The sequence below is a fragment of the Myxocyprinus asiaticus genome, chromosome 20 (assembly GCF_019703515.2).
Source record: "Myxocyprinus asiaticus isolate MX2 ecotype Aquarium Trade chromosome 20, UBuf_Myxa_2, whole genome shotgun sequence".
In the NCBI taxonomy this organism is placed as follows: Eukaryota; Metazoa; Chordata; class Actinopteri; order Cypriniformes; family Catostomidae; genus Myxocyprinus; species Myxocyprinus asiaticus.
This window is the reverse complement of record NC_059363.1, coordinates 41,325,834-41,344,070: the sequence shown is the minus strand read 5'-3', so window position 1 is coordinate 41,344,070 and position 18,237 is coordinate 41,325,834. Positions and strand designations below refer to the sequence as shown.

Below are 18,237 nucleotides of genomic sequence, written 5' to 3'. Positions count from 1 at the left end.
TGTCAAGTCTGTATCTAGAGATGCAAGGGTTCACCTTATTCAGTTCAAGATTTTACATAGATTCTATTGGACCCCCTCTAGACTGTATAGGCTTGGTTTTAAAGACACACCTACCTGCTGGCGATGCCAATCGGAGGATGGAGATATAACCCATGTTTTTTGGGGGTGCGTCAAGATCCAAGGGTTTTGGTTTAGAATTCAGAATTTTGTATGTGATGTCTTGGGCACTCAGGTTTCGTTTTGCCCCAGACTCTGTATTTTGGGAGATGGGGCAGAAATTAATGTGGAGAAAACATGTGGAGGATTGGGTCTTATCCTGTGTTATGGTGGCCAGGCATGTGATTTTGAGGGGTTGGAAGTCGGTTGGAGCACCCCCGTTTCAGGAGTGGTGCTCAGAGATGGGGAAAGTGGCAGCCTTAGAAAAGGGGTCTTATAGAAGACTAGGGAATCCGGATTTGTTTGTAAGAAAATGGAGTGGATATTTAACATTCTTGGAGGGTTCTCAGGTGGAATAGTGGAGAGAGAGGGGTAATTGTCAGTGTCTGTGATTTTTAAATTTGTATATATATATGTATTTTTATTATTATTATTCTCTTTTTTCCTCTTTTAGTTGTTTGGTTTTTGTTTTTGTATTCTTTTATATGTGTTCATCTAAGACCACAGGGATGTTTGTTGAGGTTTGGGGTGGGGTTGGGGTTGGGGAGGAGGAGGGGTGGTAGTGGGTGTTAAAAGTTGATTTTGTGCATTTATAATTATGTTTTGTTTTCCTGTGTTTTTATAAATAAAAATGTTAATCATAAAAATTGAAGCTGTAAAACGCACCTGAAGGAATCATAAAATTAATCCATACGACTCCATTGATTTAATCCATATCTTCTGTAGCAAAATCATTCAAGAGTTATGGCACAAAATTAGATTTTTGTTTGTTTTATTTGTTTTGTCTGAGTCAAATGAACGAAACCAGAAGTCTCTACTATGTTCTGGTGCAGAGATATATGTTTTGTTATTTGGTTGCTAGGGTAACACCATCTGTTTGATAGGCAGTTACCAAGGTGATACTCAAAAGGCTCCTTGCTACCCTGAGACAAATGAACAAAACCAAAAGTCTCTACAATGTTCTTGTGAAGAGATATGTGATTTGTTACTTGGTTGCTAAGGTAACCCCATCTGGTTGCTAGGCAGTTACCAAAGTGATACCGAAAAGGCTTCATGCTACACTAAATCAAATGAACAAAACCGGTAGTCTGTTTGATGTTCTAGTGCAGAGATATATGTTTTGTTACTTTGTTGCTAGGGTAACCCCATCTGGTTGCTAGGCAGTTACCAAGGGAATACTCAAAAGGCTCCGTGCTACCCTGAGTCAAATGAATGAAACCGGAAGTATCTACGATGTTCTGGTGCAGAGATTATGTGATTTGTTACATGGTTGCTAGGGTAACCCCATCTGGTTGCTAGGCAGTTACCAAGGGAATACTCAAAAGGCTCCTTGATATCCTGAGTCAAATTAACAAAACCGGAAGTCTCTATGTAGTTCTGGTGCAGAGAAATGTGATCTGTTGCTTGGTTGCTAGGGTAACCCCATCTGTTTGCTAGGTAGCTACCAAGGTGATACTCAAAAGGCTCCTTGCTACCCTGAGACAAATGAATGAAACCAGAAGTTGCTAGGATGTTCTGGTGCAGAGATATGTGATTTGTCCTTGGTTGCTAGGGTAACTCCATCTGGTTGCTAGGCAGTTACCAAGGTGATACTCAAAAGGCACCTTGCTACCCTGAGTCCAATGAAAGAAACCAGATGTCTCTATGACATTCTGATACTGAGATCCCCATCTAAGCATTTTGAATGGAAGTCAATGGGGTTTGGTTACTAGGGTGCTCTAAATGGATGCTAGGGCATGGCTAAGTAGTTTTTCATGTGGATACATGAAGACTGATTGCTCACCCAAGTGAAACTAGCCAACTGTCATTTCTCTAGGACATTCTGATCCAAAGATATCACTCTCAGCCAGTTTGAATGGAAGTCAATGGGGTTTGCTTGCTAGGTTGCTCTAAATGGTTGCTAGGGTGTGGCTAAGTAGTTTCCATGATGATACCTGAAGTCAGATTGCTCACCCAAGTAAAACAAACCAACTGTCATTTCTCTAGGATGTTCTGATCCAAAGATATCACTCTCAGCCAGTTTGAATAGAAGTCAATAAGGTTTGCTTGCTAGGTTGCTCTAAATGGTTGCTAGGGCGTGGCTAATTAGTTTTTCAAGAGGATACATGAAGACTGATTGCTCACCCAAGTGAAACTAGCCAACTGTCATGTCTGTAGTCCATTCTGTCCAAATATATCCCTCTCAGCCATTTTTAATGGAAGTCAATAGGGCTGGTTGCTAGGTTGCTCTAAATGGTTGCTAGGGCGTGGCTAAGTAGTTTCCATGATGATACCTTAAGTCAGATTGCTCACCCAAGTAAAATAAGCCAACTGCCATTTCTCTAAGATATTCTGATCCAAAGATATCACACTCAGCCATTATGAATGGAAGTCAATGGGGCTGGTTGCTAGGTTGCTCTAAATGGTTGCTAGGGCATGGCTAAGTAGTTTTTCATGTGGATACATGAAGACTGATTGCTCACCCAAGTGAAACTAGCCAACTGTCATGTCTGTAGTCCATTCTGTCCAAATATATCCCTCTCAGCCATTTTTAATGGAAGTCAATAGGGCTGGCTGCTAGGGTGCTCTAAATGGTTGCTAGGGCATGGCTAGCCAGTGAACAGAGAGATTCTTATTGGCTGATTACTAACTTGACTCAAAAGATCCAATCGCCAAGTGTCTACAAAATTCTGTTCTGAAGATACCCTTCTGAGCCATTTTGAATGGAAGTCTATGGGGTGGTTGCTAGGGCCAAGATGATACTTAAAGACTGATTGGTAGCCCGAGTGAAATGAGCCCGCCCCTATGTCTCTACGACATTCTGTTTAGGAGATATGATCCCACAAAATTTGGTACACATCCTCATTTTGACACTATGTATGAGTATCTCAAGTTTTGTAACAGTCGGCCATTCAGATTTGATATTATTAGGTGCTGAAATTTGATTGGCTGCTGGCGGCCATGTTTTTTTAATTTGTCTGACTGATATTGTAGGATATGTTAGCCTTTGGCCCCAACAAGATGCATACCAATTTCATGAGATCGGACATACGGCCAAATTATGCAAATTAGCGCGGAATTTTCATGACGTAAATGTAATTTTTCTTGAGCCAAGGAATCTAACGATGTAAGACACCTGAGTGTGCAACAAACGGTTTGGGCCAAAACGTAAAAATGATCACTATAGCACCATCTTGAGGCCGATCGGGCCCAAAATTTGATATGCTGTAGTACTCTCTACGACTTACGGTTTGGTCTGCAAGATCAGTTTTAGGGCAGAATAATAAAAATAATAATAAATATAGCTGCAAGCAGCAATTAACAGGGTTCAAGCAGTTTAAGGCCTTTAAGCACATGCGTAAAAAGGTATTATGTTTTATTTAGCAAGCATGTAACCACCTAGATCTTAGATGGAATAGACCATTTACAGCCAATACAGGCAATTTACTAAGGAAATACATGGTTTTTAAAGCTTTTTAAAGCTCATAGCACCACCTATGGTCCGATCTCCATAAAAGTCTGCATGCTTGTTTAGAATCACATGTTGCATGTGCTCACTTAATTTCGTGAAGTTCTGAGTTTTTGTTTAGGTATTATGGACTTATTTGTACACTTGACCACGCCCATTTTCTAAATGACACTGTTATAGCTTCCCTAAGGGTAAAGTAAAAAAAAATTTAAAAAAATTATAATTACTGACCTAGAGAGTCCAGAGAATTGTACTGTATTGGTTTTATTGAGGTTGAGTGAAAATCCTAGGACTAGTTCACAAAAGTAGGTTTTTTACATAATCGTGAATATTTAATGAATGATTTGATTGACAGCAGTGGTTCTTGAGACAAAGTTGTTCAGTATGAGGAGATCTAACAATAATTATATATTATTATATAATTATATAAATTATAGCTGCATCCCAATTCAGAGGCTGCATCCTTCAAAGGTCGCATTCGAAGGCCGATTGCGTCACTGCTACGTGACAAAGGCTGTCCCAATTCGAAGGCTCCTTCAAATGCGGCCTCCAAATGCGTCCTTCGTTTCCCGTGAAATGAAGGATACAGCAGATGGATCCTTCACGGCCTTGCCTACCCCAGAATTCATTGCGCGCCAGTGACGACAGGATTTTTTTGAGAGAAATTGCAGAATTACACTTTTAAACGTAAGTATTGGGTTTCAACTTACTCAAATATCTAATGATACAAATGTAAAAAAAAAAAAAACCTTTAAATTGGTTAAAATGTTGACATATCTTACTAAGATGCGATTATATATAGTTTATACTCTTTATTATATACAGAAATGGACCATGGTGAAAATATTTATACAGTTTGTGAGCCCTGTTTTGTTTTCAGACAGTTTAATATAACTTTCAAAAAAGTCCAGTATAAATGTTACAGTCACTCGGCAGCTGTCACAGTTGTTAGGCGAAAAGAACAGTCCTCCGTAGGCTAGACTGTCCCAATTAACAATGCTCAGTCCGTCCTTCGCGGCCTTTGAAGGCGTGGCCTTTGAATTGGGACACAGCCATTGTGTGTATGTGTGAAACACCACATGATTACAGAGGCGTAAAACTCGTTAGTGCCATCCATTTGCCGATTTCTTTCAAATTTCGAACAGGCCAGGAGTCGAACAGGCCCACCATGTTTTGTGCCAATTGGCCTCCGTTAACCTTATCTAATAGGTGCTCAAACTTCATTGGCCGATGGCAGCCATGATTTTTGAGATATGCCAATGTCCTCATAGATGGTCATGGCACCACAGACAAAGACACTGCATGCCGATTTTCAACTCAATCAGACCAACGGTTGCGTAGTTAGAGCTATTTTCATGTTTTTATTTTTTTCTTGTTATAGCGTCACCAAGTGGCCAAACTCTGCGTTTGTTTTTTACTGTGACCTCAGATTGAGCTCATACACATGTATACCAAGTTTGGTGAAAATATCTAATTTCCTTCGGGTGTTATAGCCATTTTAGTAAAAATGGCCCACCCTTTTCGAATGTTTTGGCACCCCTTAGCGACCGTGAGTCAAAATTTCAACTTTTGTTTTTATAATAATTGATAACCAGACTCCAGTATATATTTCTTCACTGGTTTGGTTCCGATCGGGCGAAAAACCTAGGACTAGTTCGCAAAAGTAGGTTTTTAACATTATCTGAAATATTTACCGAACGGTTTCACAGACACCAATGCTTCTTGAGGCAAAGTTTAGAATGAGAAGAGCTATCAGGTGATATATATTACTTGTGTTTTTTCACACTGCATTATATACAACCATTAACAACTACAAAAATCGTGATAGCACCACCTAGTGGCCGATTTTTTAAAAACTTTGCACAACCCTCTCAGACCAAGAGTCAAATATGTCCACCAAGTTTCATTCCAATCGGTCATTGTTAACCTTGTGTAATAGCTGCTGAAATTTGATTGGCCGATGGCGGCCATGTTTTTCAACATACATGAATGTCTATATAGACAATGATGGCAGCTGAGACAAAGTCAATAGGATTAACGGTTTCATAGTTACAGCCAGTTTAATGTTTTTTTGGTATTATAGCGCCACCATGTGGCAAAACCACGCCAACATTTCTGGGCGACCAAAGATCGACCTCTTACATAAGCATGCTAAGTTTGGTGAAGATATCTCATTTCCTTCAAGAGTTATAGCCATTTACGTAAAATTGGCCACTCCTACTTCCGATGTTTTCGCATACCGTGGCTAGCTCAAGTAGAAAGTTCAAACTTTTTTTGAGAACTTTTGATATTGACACTCCATAGAATCGTTTGGCACTGGTTTGTTCCCAATTGGACAAAAAACCTAGGACTAGTTCGCAAAAGTGGGTTTTATAAGTTTCAAGTCTCTAGGCCTTACAGTTTTCTCTGCCCGATCAGTTTTATGGCAGAATAATAATAATAATAATAATAATAGTAATAATAATAATAATAATAAAAATCTTAACACTTTCAATAGGGTTTCAGTGCTAAGTGCTTGAACCCCTAATAATAAAAATCTTAACAATTACAATAGAGTTTCAGCACTAAGTGCTTGAACCCCTGATAATAATAATAATAATAATAATAAAAATCTTAACAATTACAATAGGGTTTCAGCGCTAAGCGCTTGAACCCCTAATAATAATAAAAAGCTTCGCTGCTTGGCCCCCTAATAATAATTAATTAATATAAGTTTAAATATTTGTATAAATGTGGTATACTACTTTTCTATAATCATGAGAATGAAAGGAAGACTGCAGAAAACAAAAAAAAAAAAGGCATGTCAAGTACGCTGAGTCAAGAGGATTAATAAGTGCAAAAATAATTGGTTGGTCAAGGATGCCTCATTGCCAGTAAGTGGGAGCTAAATTTCTGCTACATAATTCTCTCATTGCTTTACTTCCATCAGTCCTTGCCCCAAAATTCAACCCTGTCGATTCAGATTGTAGTGGCTATTTTTCAAATAAACGTAAATCCAAAACATTTCAAGGTATCACAAAAAGTGATTTTTAAAGCTTTTTGTAGCTATATACAGACTGACTAGGATTTCCTTTGGTCAAAGTTAGATTTTTTCTAAACAGTCTGTTCTGTTGAGTGCACTGAGATCAGTGTCTTAACTTTTAATCTTATTACCAATCCTTTGCTCCTAAACTTTGTGCCATGACAAATATACTGCACTGTGGAAGAAGAGTGACGGATGAGTAAAGAAAAAAAAGTCTGTGGAGCACACGCGTGCGCACACAAAAAACATGGCTTATGTTTCTTTTCTGATAAGGGTCTTAAATACCAACCCGTTAGCTGCTTAATAACGTCCACTGTAAACCACGTTGTCTGCCTGGCAGATCCAGTGTAGAAGTAAAAAAAAAAAAAGAAAACGAAAGGAAAGGAAAGGAAAGGAAAAAAGAAATGGAGTGTGAGGAAAAGTTAATTTCTTGGCTGAGTGATTCCATCGCTAGCTGCAGGGCAAAGTAGAAAGTGTTGTGCTAAAGTAGCAATTGATTCTTCTATCAATCTGCAGCACGCGCCTGCTCTTCCAAGGAATATATTAAATATGAAAATCATATCCCGTTATCATGGCTTCCCAGCTTTCAGGCTAGTAAGCTCCCCTTAATGAATGCTGCAGCCTCGGGGACATGCAAGCAGACAGTGGTGGCGCGTATGCATAATGGAGTGATTCCACCCATCTCTGCTCATTACAACATCGGCAGGCTTGGAAGTGGGGGTAGGATTGGGGGGGATGCGACACAGTCACAAGTGACTGCTCTAAACAGCATGCTCTAAGTCATTATGAGCTGTCTTCCTCATTTCATCTGAGAGAGCTCGAGCCGCTTCAAGAGAGGGAAAGCTGCAGCCACGGGCTTGAATTACATCGGTGGCGCAGGCAAAGCAGCTAGGATTAGACACCTGCGGCACTACAGATATGACGAGAAAAATGAAAAGCCTTGCGGCCACCACGAGCAATCTACATAACACTAACTTTTATTTGATGGACTGCTGGAAAGAGTTTTGGCTCATACTGATTTAGCTGTCATACTCATGAAGTGCAATGAACATTGCAGATTGTCTCTAAATAAAACGACACACACGGTCAGTTGGGTTGCATTGGTTGTAAAGAGGCCTCAATAATACTCTTTCCTTTACTCTTTCCATTTTATTTTATTTTATTTTATTTATACAGTGTTTTAAAAGTGTGTAATATAATTTTGTTTTAAGACTATGACACTCTTTTGTTAAAGCAGTCATTTGAGCAAAACAGTAATTACTTCAATTACTTTTAATTTGCTTTTGATTATAAATTAATTGTGCCCTTTGAACACTGATACCCCATATAAACTGTTAAAAGTGTCTCCTGAAGAGGGAGGCTGAGCTGAATAATGGCTGTGGTATTTTTCTCTACAACACATGACACTTCCATTGGATCCCATCACAGCACTGCAGTTTTATCAAAGGCACACAAATAGCTTTGTAAATTCCCCACTGAACTGTAATTTCCAGATGACATGATAATTTTCTCTTACCTCATCCGCTTCTGATTCCCCCCTGCTCTTCATTTTCTTTCTGTCTTTCTTCAGTCTGGTAATATGATTCTTGTACTCCAACTGAAATGAATTTAGTCAAATCATTACTAACACTAAACATTACTACAAAAAAAAACAAAAAAAAACTATCCTATCACCTCTTACTTCTGATCTGGTACAAAACAAGAAGGGCTTGTCATGCTACTCAAATTGACCACCTGTGCAGTTTAGTTGGGACAAAACAAAATTTAAAAAATACGAAGATTTATAACCCCCGAACTGCAAACTTTGCAAATGGAGCTGTGGTGAAAATGAAGAAATATTAGCCTATGTTTATTCCCCACAAAGCAGTGCCCATCAGCGTGTGTATTCCTTTCCTTTGTGAGTGCCCTTAACGGTGGATGCCAAGACTCTTCATCAGTTTGGTAAGCTAACCAGAGGCCTAACTCCAACCTCCCACTTTATTCTTTGAAGACAATAACAGCACTCCCAAAGGAGACCTGATTTTCAAACCATTTACACTGATTTAAGACTTGATAACACCCAAAGTGTCCTGTACAGTTATACTGTATGTAGACAAATATTAGCATTGCTAAAATTTGGGTGGGGGAGAGAAAAAAAGAATAGGGGGATAGTTCTAGAAATGAATGTGATAATTGAAGGGTGATGATCTACAAGTTTAAGCAGTTAAGCAATCAAGTTCAATTTAGTGTACTAAAAATCTAAATAATATCTTTGACTGGCATGTAGATTAGCAGGCATCTTTTCACAACTGCATTTCAAGGCTACCATGCAGCAACACAACAAATACAACAAAAAGCACACGCAAAAAAAAAAAATTTCACAAAAAGAGAAATTCAGAGGCACTTCATTAACTAAATACAAGGCGATTCATTTGTGGTAGTGTAATTAAACAATTTGTCTATTTTGATATTAAGCTATGGAGCACTGTTCAGTTTTAAGTGACAATCTGACAGAGCTGTTTTCTTTTTCCCATTTGCGTGCAGTGATAAATGAGTGTTGATGGTTGTTACCAAAGTGTGAATGCTTAAACACTGGAAGACAATCAGACAGGCAATTACAGGATTATGGCAATGGTCTAACTGAAGCTCAGAATATATGTCAGGGGAAAAAACTATGTCTCAAAGTAATTTCTTAGTATTGGGAAAAGCAAATAAAACATGGACTAGGCTATTCTAATATTTGTGGAACTGAACAGCTATCCTTTGGGTCATTGCATCCTATGGGAACTATAACACAAAAGACTTCACAGAAGAATTATTGAGGATTTAAATACTTCTGGGAAAATAAGCACAGAACACTGCATCCTAATTAGCTCAATGCAAAGTCCACATCTGAACTCAGCCTTTTGGAACTGATAAGCATAATAAAACATTGCTTTACTGGCAATATTACCTGCTGCCTAAACTACTAGTTTGTTTATATGTTTGGCTATAGACAGCAGACTAAAGATCCAGTAAGTCTATTGAGGGAAAAAAAAATAGAAAGAAAACACTATTTAAATGTAATGATTTATTTGTATTATTGTTATGGCTATTGATGTTGTATTTAGTAACAGACCAATATACTGGCCAGGCGATTTATCAGCCGATATTTGGTTATTCTGCCATTATCGGCGACTATGTTTGCTTGGCCAATTAACAGAAGTGTTAACTTTCCCTTCTGTCAGTTCCAAATTTTACCAATAGCTTTGTCAATGGATAGTCCCCTTTCTGTTTTCAAGTTTCATGCAAATTTGAGTAAATGTTGCATAAAATAAGTGTTTGTTTCACCTTAGAAATTTCATGTACATATGATTTGCTGTTGTTTAATTGTATTCTGTTTATCGGCATTTATACTGACTATCCTACTCTCTAGAAATCAGTATCGGCCATTGAGAAACCAATAACGGTCGACCACTAGTTGTAATCAATGTTATAAACAAGTCAACTCAATCACGATCAGACATGAATTTAGGCATGATAATAACTAAAAACTACAATAACAGCACAAAAAAAAAACAAAACAATGCAATAAAAGGTTTAAAAAGCTTCGACTGATAAAGCAATCGTTTGATTTGATTGTATTTGTACAAGGAGGCTAAGTTACAGTATATAAAAAGAAAATATTTAAAGAATATACTGTGAAATACACCCAACAATTTGCACTAACTGTGCACAGTCAATAATACAACTGTATTATTTGTAGCACCGCTGTTTTGGGGAGCACAGATGATTATTATTGGGACAGATGCAGCTGTTCAAGGTTGTTACCCTCTTTTGAAGCAGCCTGCTGCAATCAATGGAGAATTCTTTCAATTCTAATGCCAAGCTCTCCACATTCCCAAGAAGCTCAAGGTTGCGTGTCTTTGCTCGCTGCTCTCTCTCATGCAGCTCCTTGTAATAGCAGCGCATCTTGGCACACTTCAGCTTAGTTCTGTGAGCAGGAGACAGACAAAGTAAAATGGACAGCTTTGCTGCTTCCATTTTAGAAAAGGTTACATAGACTTCATATTAATGGAAATAAAAATATAAACTTGTTACAAATGAGTCAAACACAACAATAGGTTAATGCTCGTTTATAAGTATTACAAATCGCTCCTCACTATGCATATTACAGGACAAACTAAAAACATTGCATATTTGTCAAGGACCAATTTCCAGTAGTACTAATGGATACTCCACAGTTAGATGAAGATGACTCGCAAAGGGCCAAAATGGATAATGGAAAATTTTAAAATAAATGATAAATGCTGATCTACTAACCTCTCACACACTCTTGACCATTGTGGCCTCATATCATATTTTTTTTTATTTTCATAAATGCACTTAATGAAACCATCATAAAAACAAACCAGTCTCAAGCACTTTAACAGAAACAGATGATGCAGTAAGTATCATCAAATCATCAATGAGTGTATTGATCTACCTATTTGTCCTAAAATAAACATTTTACTGGAGATGCAACACACACACAAAAAAGCATGAAAACTAACATGGCACCAAACCCCTACATCCCATCAAAATCTAAATAGAGTCAAATTACTTCAGAGGAAAACAGAAAGGGCATAGGTATCATGAACAAACAATGAACAATGAACTTATTTTGTTTGTTTGTTTTTTTTACTGCATTTATTCATCTTTGTTAATGTTAGTTAATAAAAATACTCATTGCAAGTTCATGTTAGTTCATTGTGCATGAACTAATGCTAACTTATCCAACTTTTGATTTAAAAAAAAATATTGGTATATGTTGAAATTAACATTAGACAAGATTATTAAATGCTGTAAGAGTATTGTTCATTGTTAGTTTATGTTAACTAATGTTGTTAACAAATGGAACCTTATTGTAAAGTGTTACCAAAATATGATTAATAATATTTACATGTAATGAGTGTGAGCATGATGAAGAGACCTGCAATTAAACAATGTAATACATTTCTTTCAGGCTGTATAAGCAGCCCTGAAAAACTCAAGACAGTACAAAGGGACAGTGTTTTTATATAATGAGTGTGAGTTTATAGTTTGGAGGTGAAGGCCCAAGAATCCATCAGTCCATAGATATCACAACGTATGCTGTCAATAGCTAATATTTGAAGGGAATCCATATTCATCAGGGTACATGTTTTATTGTAATATTATTATAATATTATTATAATATATATGGGTCATTGACAAATAAGGTTGTCCGAGGTGATAAAATTATACACTGGTGGCCAAAAGTTTGGAATAATGTACAGATTTTGCTCTTATGGAAAGAAATTGGTACTTTTATTCACCAAAGTGGCATTCAACTGATCACGATGTATAGTCAGGACATTAACAACATGAAAAATTACTATTACAATTTGAAAAAAAAAAAAAAAAAAACTACTTCAAAGAGTTCTCATCAAAAAATCCTTCATGTACAGCAATGACAGTTTTGCAGATCCTTGGCATTCTAGCTGTCAGTTTGTCCAGATTCACAGGTGACATTTCACCCCACGCTTCCAGTAGCACTTGCCATAGATGTGGCTGTCTTGTTGGGCACTTCTCACGCATCTTACAGTCTAGCTGATCCCACAAAAGCTCAATGGGTTTAACATACATGACACTCTTTTCCAATTATCTGTTGTCCAATGTCTGTGTCTTCTTTTTGATTTTCTGTTTCAAAAGTGGCTTTTCTTTGCAATTCTTCCCATAAGGCCTGTACCACTGAGTCTTCTCTTTACTGTTGTACATGAAACTGGTGTTGAGCGGAATTTTAGAATTAAACGAAGCTGTCAGCTGAGGACATGTGAGGCATCTATTTCTCAAACAAGCGACTCTGATGTACTTATCCTCTTGTTTAGTTGTACATCTGGCCTTCCACATCTCTTTCTGTCCTTGTTAGAGCCAGTTGTCCTTTATCTTTGAAGGCTGTAGTGTACAACTTTGTATGAAATCTTCATTTTTTGGCAATTTCAAGCATTGTATAGCCTTCATTCCTAAAAACAATTACAGACTAAACGAGTTTCTAGAGAAAGCTGTTTCTTTTTTCCATTTTTGACCTAATATTGACCTTAAGACATGTCAGTCTATTGCATACTGCAGCAACTCAAAAACAAACACAAAGATAATGTTAAGCTTCATTTAACAAACCATATGATGTACATTTGGTTTGTTATGTACCCAGCTATATTTGGTTCCCAGCTATACTCCAGAATAAATTACACCAACTCTCTGTTCCCATGTCTATCTGTCAGTGGATTACCAGCTTTCTGATGGACAGGCAGCAGCTTGTGAGACAGGGGAAACTCACTTCCAGCACCTGTACAATCAGCACTGGTGCCCCCCAGGGATGTGTGCTCTCCCCACTACTCTTCTCCCTCTACACCAATGACTGCATCGCCAAGGACACCTCTGTCAAGCTCCTGAAGTTTGCAGACGACACCACTGTCATCGGCCTCATCCGAGATGACGATGAGTCTGCATACAGAAGGGAGGTTGAACAGTTGGCTGTCTAGTGCAGTCAAAACAACCTTGAGCTGAACACGCTCAAAATGGTGGAGATGATTGTGGACTTTAGGAGGAACACCCCAACACTGACCCCCCTCACCATTCTAAACAGCACTGTGGCAGCAGTGGAGTCATTCAGGTTCCTGGGCACTACCATCTCACAGGACCTGAAGTGGGAAACACACATTGACTCCATTGTGAAAAAGGCCCAGCAGAGGTTGTACTTCCTTCACCAGCTGAGGAAATTCAACCTGCCACAGGTGCTGCTGATACAGTTCTACTCAGCGGTCATTGAGTCTGTCCTCTGCACTTCAATAACTGTCTGGTTTGGTTCAGCTATTAAATCAGACATCAGAAGACTACAAAGGACAATTCGGACTGCTGAGAGGATTATTGGTTGGATTATTGGTTGCCAATACCCCACTCACCCTGCCCATTACCTTTTTGAACTGTTGCTTTCTAGCTGACGCTTCAGAGCCCTGAGCACCAGAACAGTCAGGCACAGGAACAGTTTTTCCCTCAGGCTATCCATCTCATGAACAGTTAAATTGCCTCATTGAGCAATAATTATATGCAATACACAGTTTAGTCTTTTTTATATTTATCCAACACATCCAACCTCTTCTGCCATTTCATTCCTCAGAGAAAAAAAAAACAAAAAAAACATTTGCACTGTACATAACAGATTTGTATTTTGCACTGTACATAACAGATAACAGATTTGTATTAGATTTGCACTACGTATGTGTATGTGTGTGTACGTATGTGTATAATTATTTTGTACTTTTTATTATTATCTATGTCTTGCTGCTGTTTTTGTATTGTTTTTGTATTGTTGTTCACTGGAAGCTCCTGTCACCAAGACAAATTTTTTGTATGTGTAAGCATACTTGGCAATAAAGCTGATTCTGATTCTGATCTGATTCTGAAATAGCTTTCAACTGTGTTTGATAAATTGGCAAGTGATTTTCTAGTACCAGCAATTTAGCATGATTACTCAAGTATAAGGTGTTGGAGTGATGGCTGCTGGAAATGGGGCCTGTCTAGATTTGATCAAAAGTGACTTTTTTCAAATAGTGATGGTGCTGTTTTTTACATCAGTAATGTCCTGTGTGACTATACTTTGTGATCAGTTGAATGCAACTTTGGTGAATTAAAGTACCAATTTCCTTCCGAAACAGCAAAATCTATACATTATTCCAAACGTTTGGCTGCCAGTGTATATATTTTTAAAATCTGGTATAAAACACGTGTCAAGTTGTAATCTTTGAGTTCATGTTGTTTTTTAAAAAATTTTGAAAAGTATTTATAGCATTTTGTACAAAAAAAGTAAAATAATTTAATGACTTTAAAAATGTCATGCGGTCAAGTAAAAGGTATTAAAATAGTTTTCTTGCACCTTGAATACATGAGAGTGTACACAACTTCATCATTAATTTCAAAAAAGTTTTCAAACATATGTTTAAAGGTGAAAAATATATATATATATTTACAAATATTATGATTTTTTAAGTAAAGAATATCAGTTTTCTCATGGTTGCACCAAATGACCTGAACCAAATGTGCCTTTTCATTAAAATGTCAAAATATTGATATTTGTGACATGACAAAATCATGATTTGTTTTTAAATCTTCATACACAGTCTTGTGGGTCTAAAGAGATCTTCTCTGTTTTACTATTTTTGTCACATAACAACAAAATTTCTTTCCACATGTTGGTTGCGTCACATGACTTTGATTTGATGAGCAAAAGTTTTTCACTGAATTTCTTTTTTTTTTAATTTTTTTATTTTTATATAAATGATAATAAAAGATTATTCAGTACAACTAATGCCAACATTTCTTTTTCATGAATTTCAGCTTTTAATAAGACTTTGTGAAATGTGTGAATTGCATTTGTAATGTATTTTTGAATAATTTTATTAGACGCGGACCAAAAAAATCAGCGTCACATCATCACGTCATTGACTGTATATATATACACACACACACACAGGTAGACAAGCATCTATATCCAAAGTAAAACGAGTCCTATATCGACATAACCTGAAAGGCTGCTCAGCAAGGAAGAAGCCACTGCTCCAAAACCGCCATAAAAAAGCCAGACTACAGTTTGCAAGTGCACATGGGGACAAAGATCTTACTTTTTGGAGAAATGTCCTCTGATCTGATGAAACAAAAATTGAACTTTTTGGCCATAATGATCATCGTTATGTTTGGAGGAAAAAGGGTGAGGCTTGCAAGCTGAAGAACACCATACCCACCATGAAGCATTGGGGTGGCAGCATAATGTTGTGGAGGTGCTTTGCTGCAGGAGGGACTGGTGCACTTCACAAAATAGATAGCATCATGAGGAAGGAAAATGATGTGGATATATTAAAGCAACATCTCAAGACATCAGCCAGGAAGTTATAGCTTGGTCACAAATGGGTCTTCCAATTGGACAATGACCCCAAGCATACCTCCAAAGTTGTGACAAAATGGCTGAAGGACAACAAAGTCAAGGTATTGGAGTGGCCATCACAAAGCCCTGACCTCAGTCCATTAGACAATTTGTGGTCAGAACTGAAAAAGCGTGTGCGAGCAAGGAGGCCTACAAACCTGACTCAGTTACAACAGTTCTGTCTGGAGGAATGGGCAAAAATTCCAGCAACTTATTGTGAGAAGCTTGTGGAAGGCTACCCAAAATGTTTGACCCAAGTTAAACAATTTAAAGGCAATACTACCAAATACTACCAAAGTGTAAGTAAACTTCTGACCCACTGGGAATGTGATGAATGAATTAAAAGCTGAAATAAATAATTCTCTCTACTATTATTCTGACATTTCACATTCTTAAAATAGAGTAGTGATCCTAACTGACCTAAGACAGGGAATGTTTTCTACAATTAAATGTCAGGAATTATGATAAACTGAGTTTAAAGGAGCAATATGTAACATTGACAAGTGTTTAAAATGGGTACTGCAGTCCAAATTCAAAATATTGGAGAGAGTTGTCTCCCCCGCCCCCTCCTCCCCAGACTCGAAGCTCATGCAAGTTGCACACGCAACAGGAACGAGCGAACTGACAATGGCAAGTGACAAGCCTTAAGCTGCGTTCACACTGCCAGTGACTTTGTCACTGCATGTCGCCAGTGGCTGGCGGTTAGGTTGCTAGTGGTGTGTATGGAGAGTCCTTTCCTCCATCTTTCCATCACTGCAGGAGCTGAGAGAGAGAAGGATCACGTGAGCTCTACCGTCTTCTCTCGTATTGGCTGTCGCTCCCGAAAGTCACTCTTCATTTGCATAAAGTTAAACATTTCTCAACTTTGTTGCGTCGCTGGACACGCCCACATCCGGTCGCCGTCGCTCGTGTCGCCGGAAATCGCCAGCTCTTATTGAAAATGAATGAGATGAGGTTGTTTTGTCGCTGCGTGTCGCTGGCAGTGTGAACGCAGCTTTACACTGTAAGTTGATCAGCTAATGTATACGTTTGCAATGTTTTTATATGTTTGCAAATTATAATCCAGCTCAATGTGAATTTTTTATAATTCTGTCAATGTTAGCTAGATGTATTGCTGGCTTCCATGGCTGCAGGGCGCTGTGTTTGCCCACTAACTTGTTTCAAATCTAGCAACCTGGGGTGTTGAAATACTATTGGGAAATGCGCAGTGGGCGGGATCACACAGGCCAAAACACAGACAGAAATTCTGGCCAGAACGGACATTTCAAAGTACAATATACTGGCTGTAACATTATTTTCGGAGAAGCTAGTATTTCAACTTGTTATATTTCCTAAATCTCTGATAACATATTATGATAATTTTATGCTTTAAAATTAAAAGTTGACATGATGACGTGACGCTCATTTGATATATATATATATATATATATAGTTACACAGTTCTTCTGGTATGATACTTACCGTTTTTCTTCTGATCTTAAGTAAGCAAACAGTTTTTCTTCCAGCTCATGTCTTCTCCTTTCCCTAAACAGAGAGAAAATCTTACAGTATCTGCAGCTGTCAGTGCTCATGTGCAGTTTACTCACAAAGACTACATTAGATATAAAATCAAAATACACTAAGTCGATGCACAAAGAATTCTAGGATCTCATGAAATAATAGTTATCAATTGAATAAATTAGTCCAGGAAGCTTTACCAAACATTTATCGAAATACATCACGAAAACATTTTATAAAACACATTACAACGAAAATATTTTATAATATACTAAATCTGTCGTCTTAAAATGCAAGAATATTGAATTTTTGCACGTATTGTTAAATAAAAAAGCAGATATAGAGATAATAATTATTAGTAGTATAATATTTAGTATTTTTAAAGTTTTAATGAATCGATCATCTCAGCTGACATCACGCTCTTGTTCTCACCGAGCTCGACTGCTCCATCACGGCGAGAGCTCAACGCTACCGCGCTGCCTCACTCTAGGCCCATTTGCATTTCCTCTCGTTTCAAAACAGAGAATATCCAGAATTTATTGTCTACACTATAAAAAATAATAATAAAAAAAAACGTACAGGGACATTCTTACCGTTGGTGTATGCTCTTTTGAATATTCCCAATGTGGTCGAAATACTCAGTGTTGCAGAAAGCCATTGCTGTTTTGTTTCGTCTTATCTTCAATGTCGTAGGGCGCCTTGTTTACACTGGTTGCCATACACACCGTTACCCAGGAAACCGCGTGAGCGAGTTTAGTGAAGGGTGAGAACTTCCTTTCACTTAAGAAGGTTCGAGACAGAAAATATTTTACAACAGGGTCTGAAACATCCACATTAACACCAGCAAAAAAGTACAAATGACACATTTCCCTGAGACGTTAACATGAGAAAGGTACAAATGAAAACCGAGATTTGAGTGATTCTTCTTCCAATGTCAAAATACGTTTTCCACAAAGTATATTTATGTGTCATTAATATATTAACTTATTAGCTTATAAAAATGCTTTAATGGAGGTGCTGTTGCTGCACAACTAAAATCAATACACTGAAGAGTAAATCAATTGTCTTGATTCACTAAAAATGAAAGGATAACCTAGAAACCTCAGGAAATTGTTATATGATTAAAAAGAAAGAAGGAAAAAGATAACGAAATAAAAAAAGAACAACAATGTATTCACC

General features: G+C 37.6%; 1 protein-coding gene across 6 annotated transcripts in view; it reads right to left on the bottom strand.

Moving 5' to 3' along the window:
* kiz (kizuna centrosomal protein) overlaps positions 1–17,820 on the bottom strand; it is a 134,866-nt gene extending 117,046 nt beyond the window's left edge. The window contains exons 1-4 of one of the 6 annotated variants that reach the window (XR_007892188.1): positions 17,652–17,820; positions 17,023–17,085; positions 10,416–10,578; positions 8,143–8,223 (exon numbers count right to left, since the gene is read on the bottom strand). Coding sequence is in view for 2 of the 6 variants with exons in the window: in XM_051646224.1 (XP_051502184.1) it covers positions 8,143–8,223; positions 10,416–10,578; positions 17,023–17,085; positions 17,652–17,716 (372 nt within the window). In the remaining 4 variants the exon portion in view is untranslated. Of the gene's footprint in view, positions 1–8,142; positions 8,224–10,415; positions 10,579–17,022; positions 17,086–17,637 lie in introns of all 6 variants that reach the window. The other 5 variants (XR_007892186.1, XR_007892187.1, XM_051646224.1 and 2 more) reach the window with 5 other exon arrangements.
* Between the last annotated feature and the right edge of the window lie 417 nt (positions 17,821–18,237).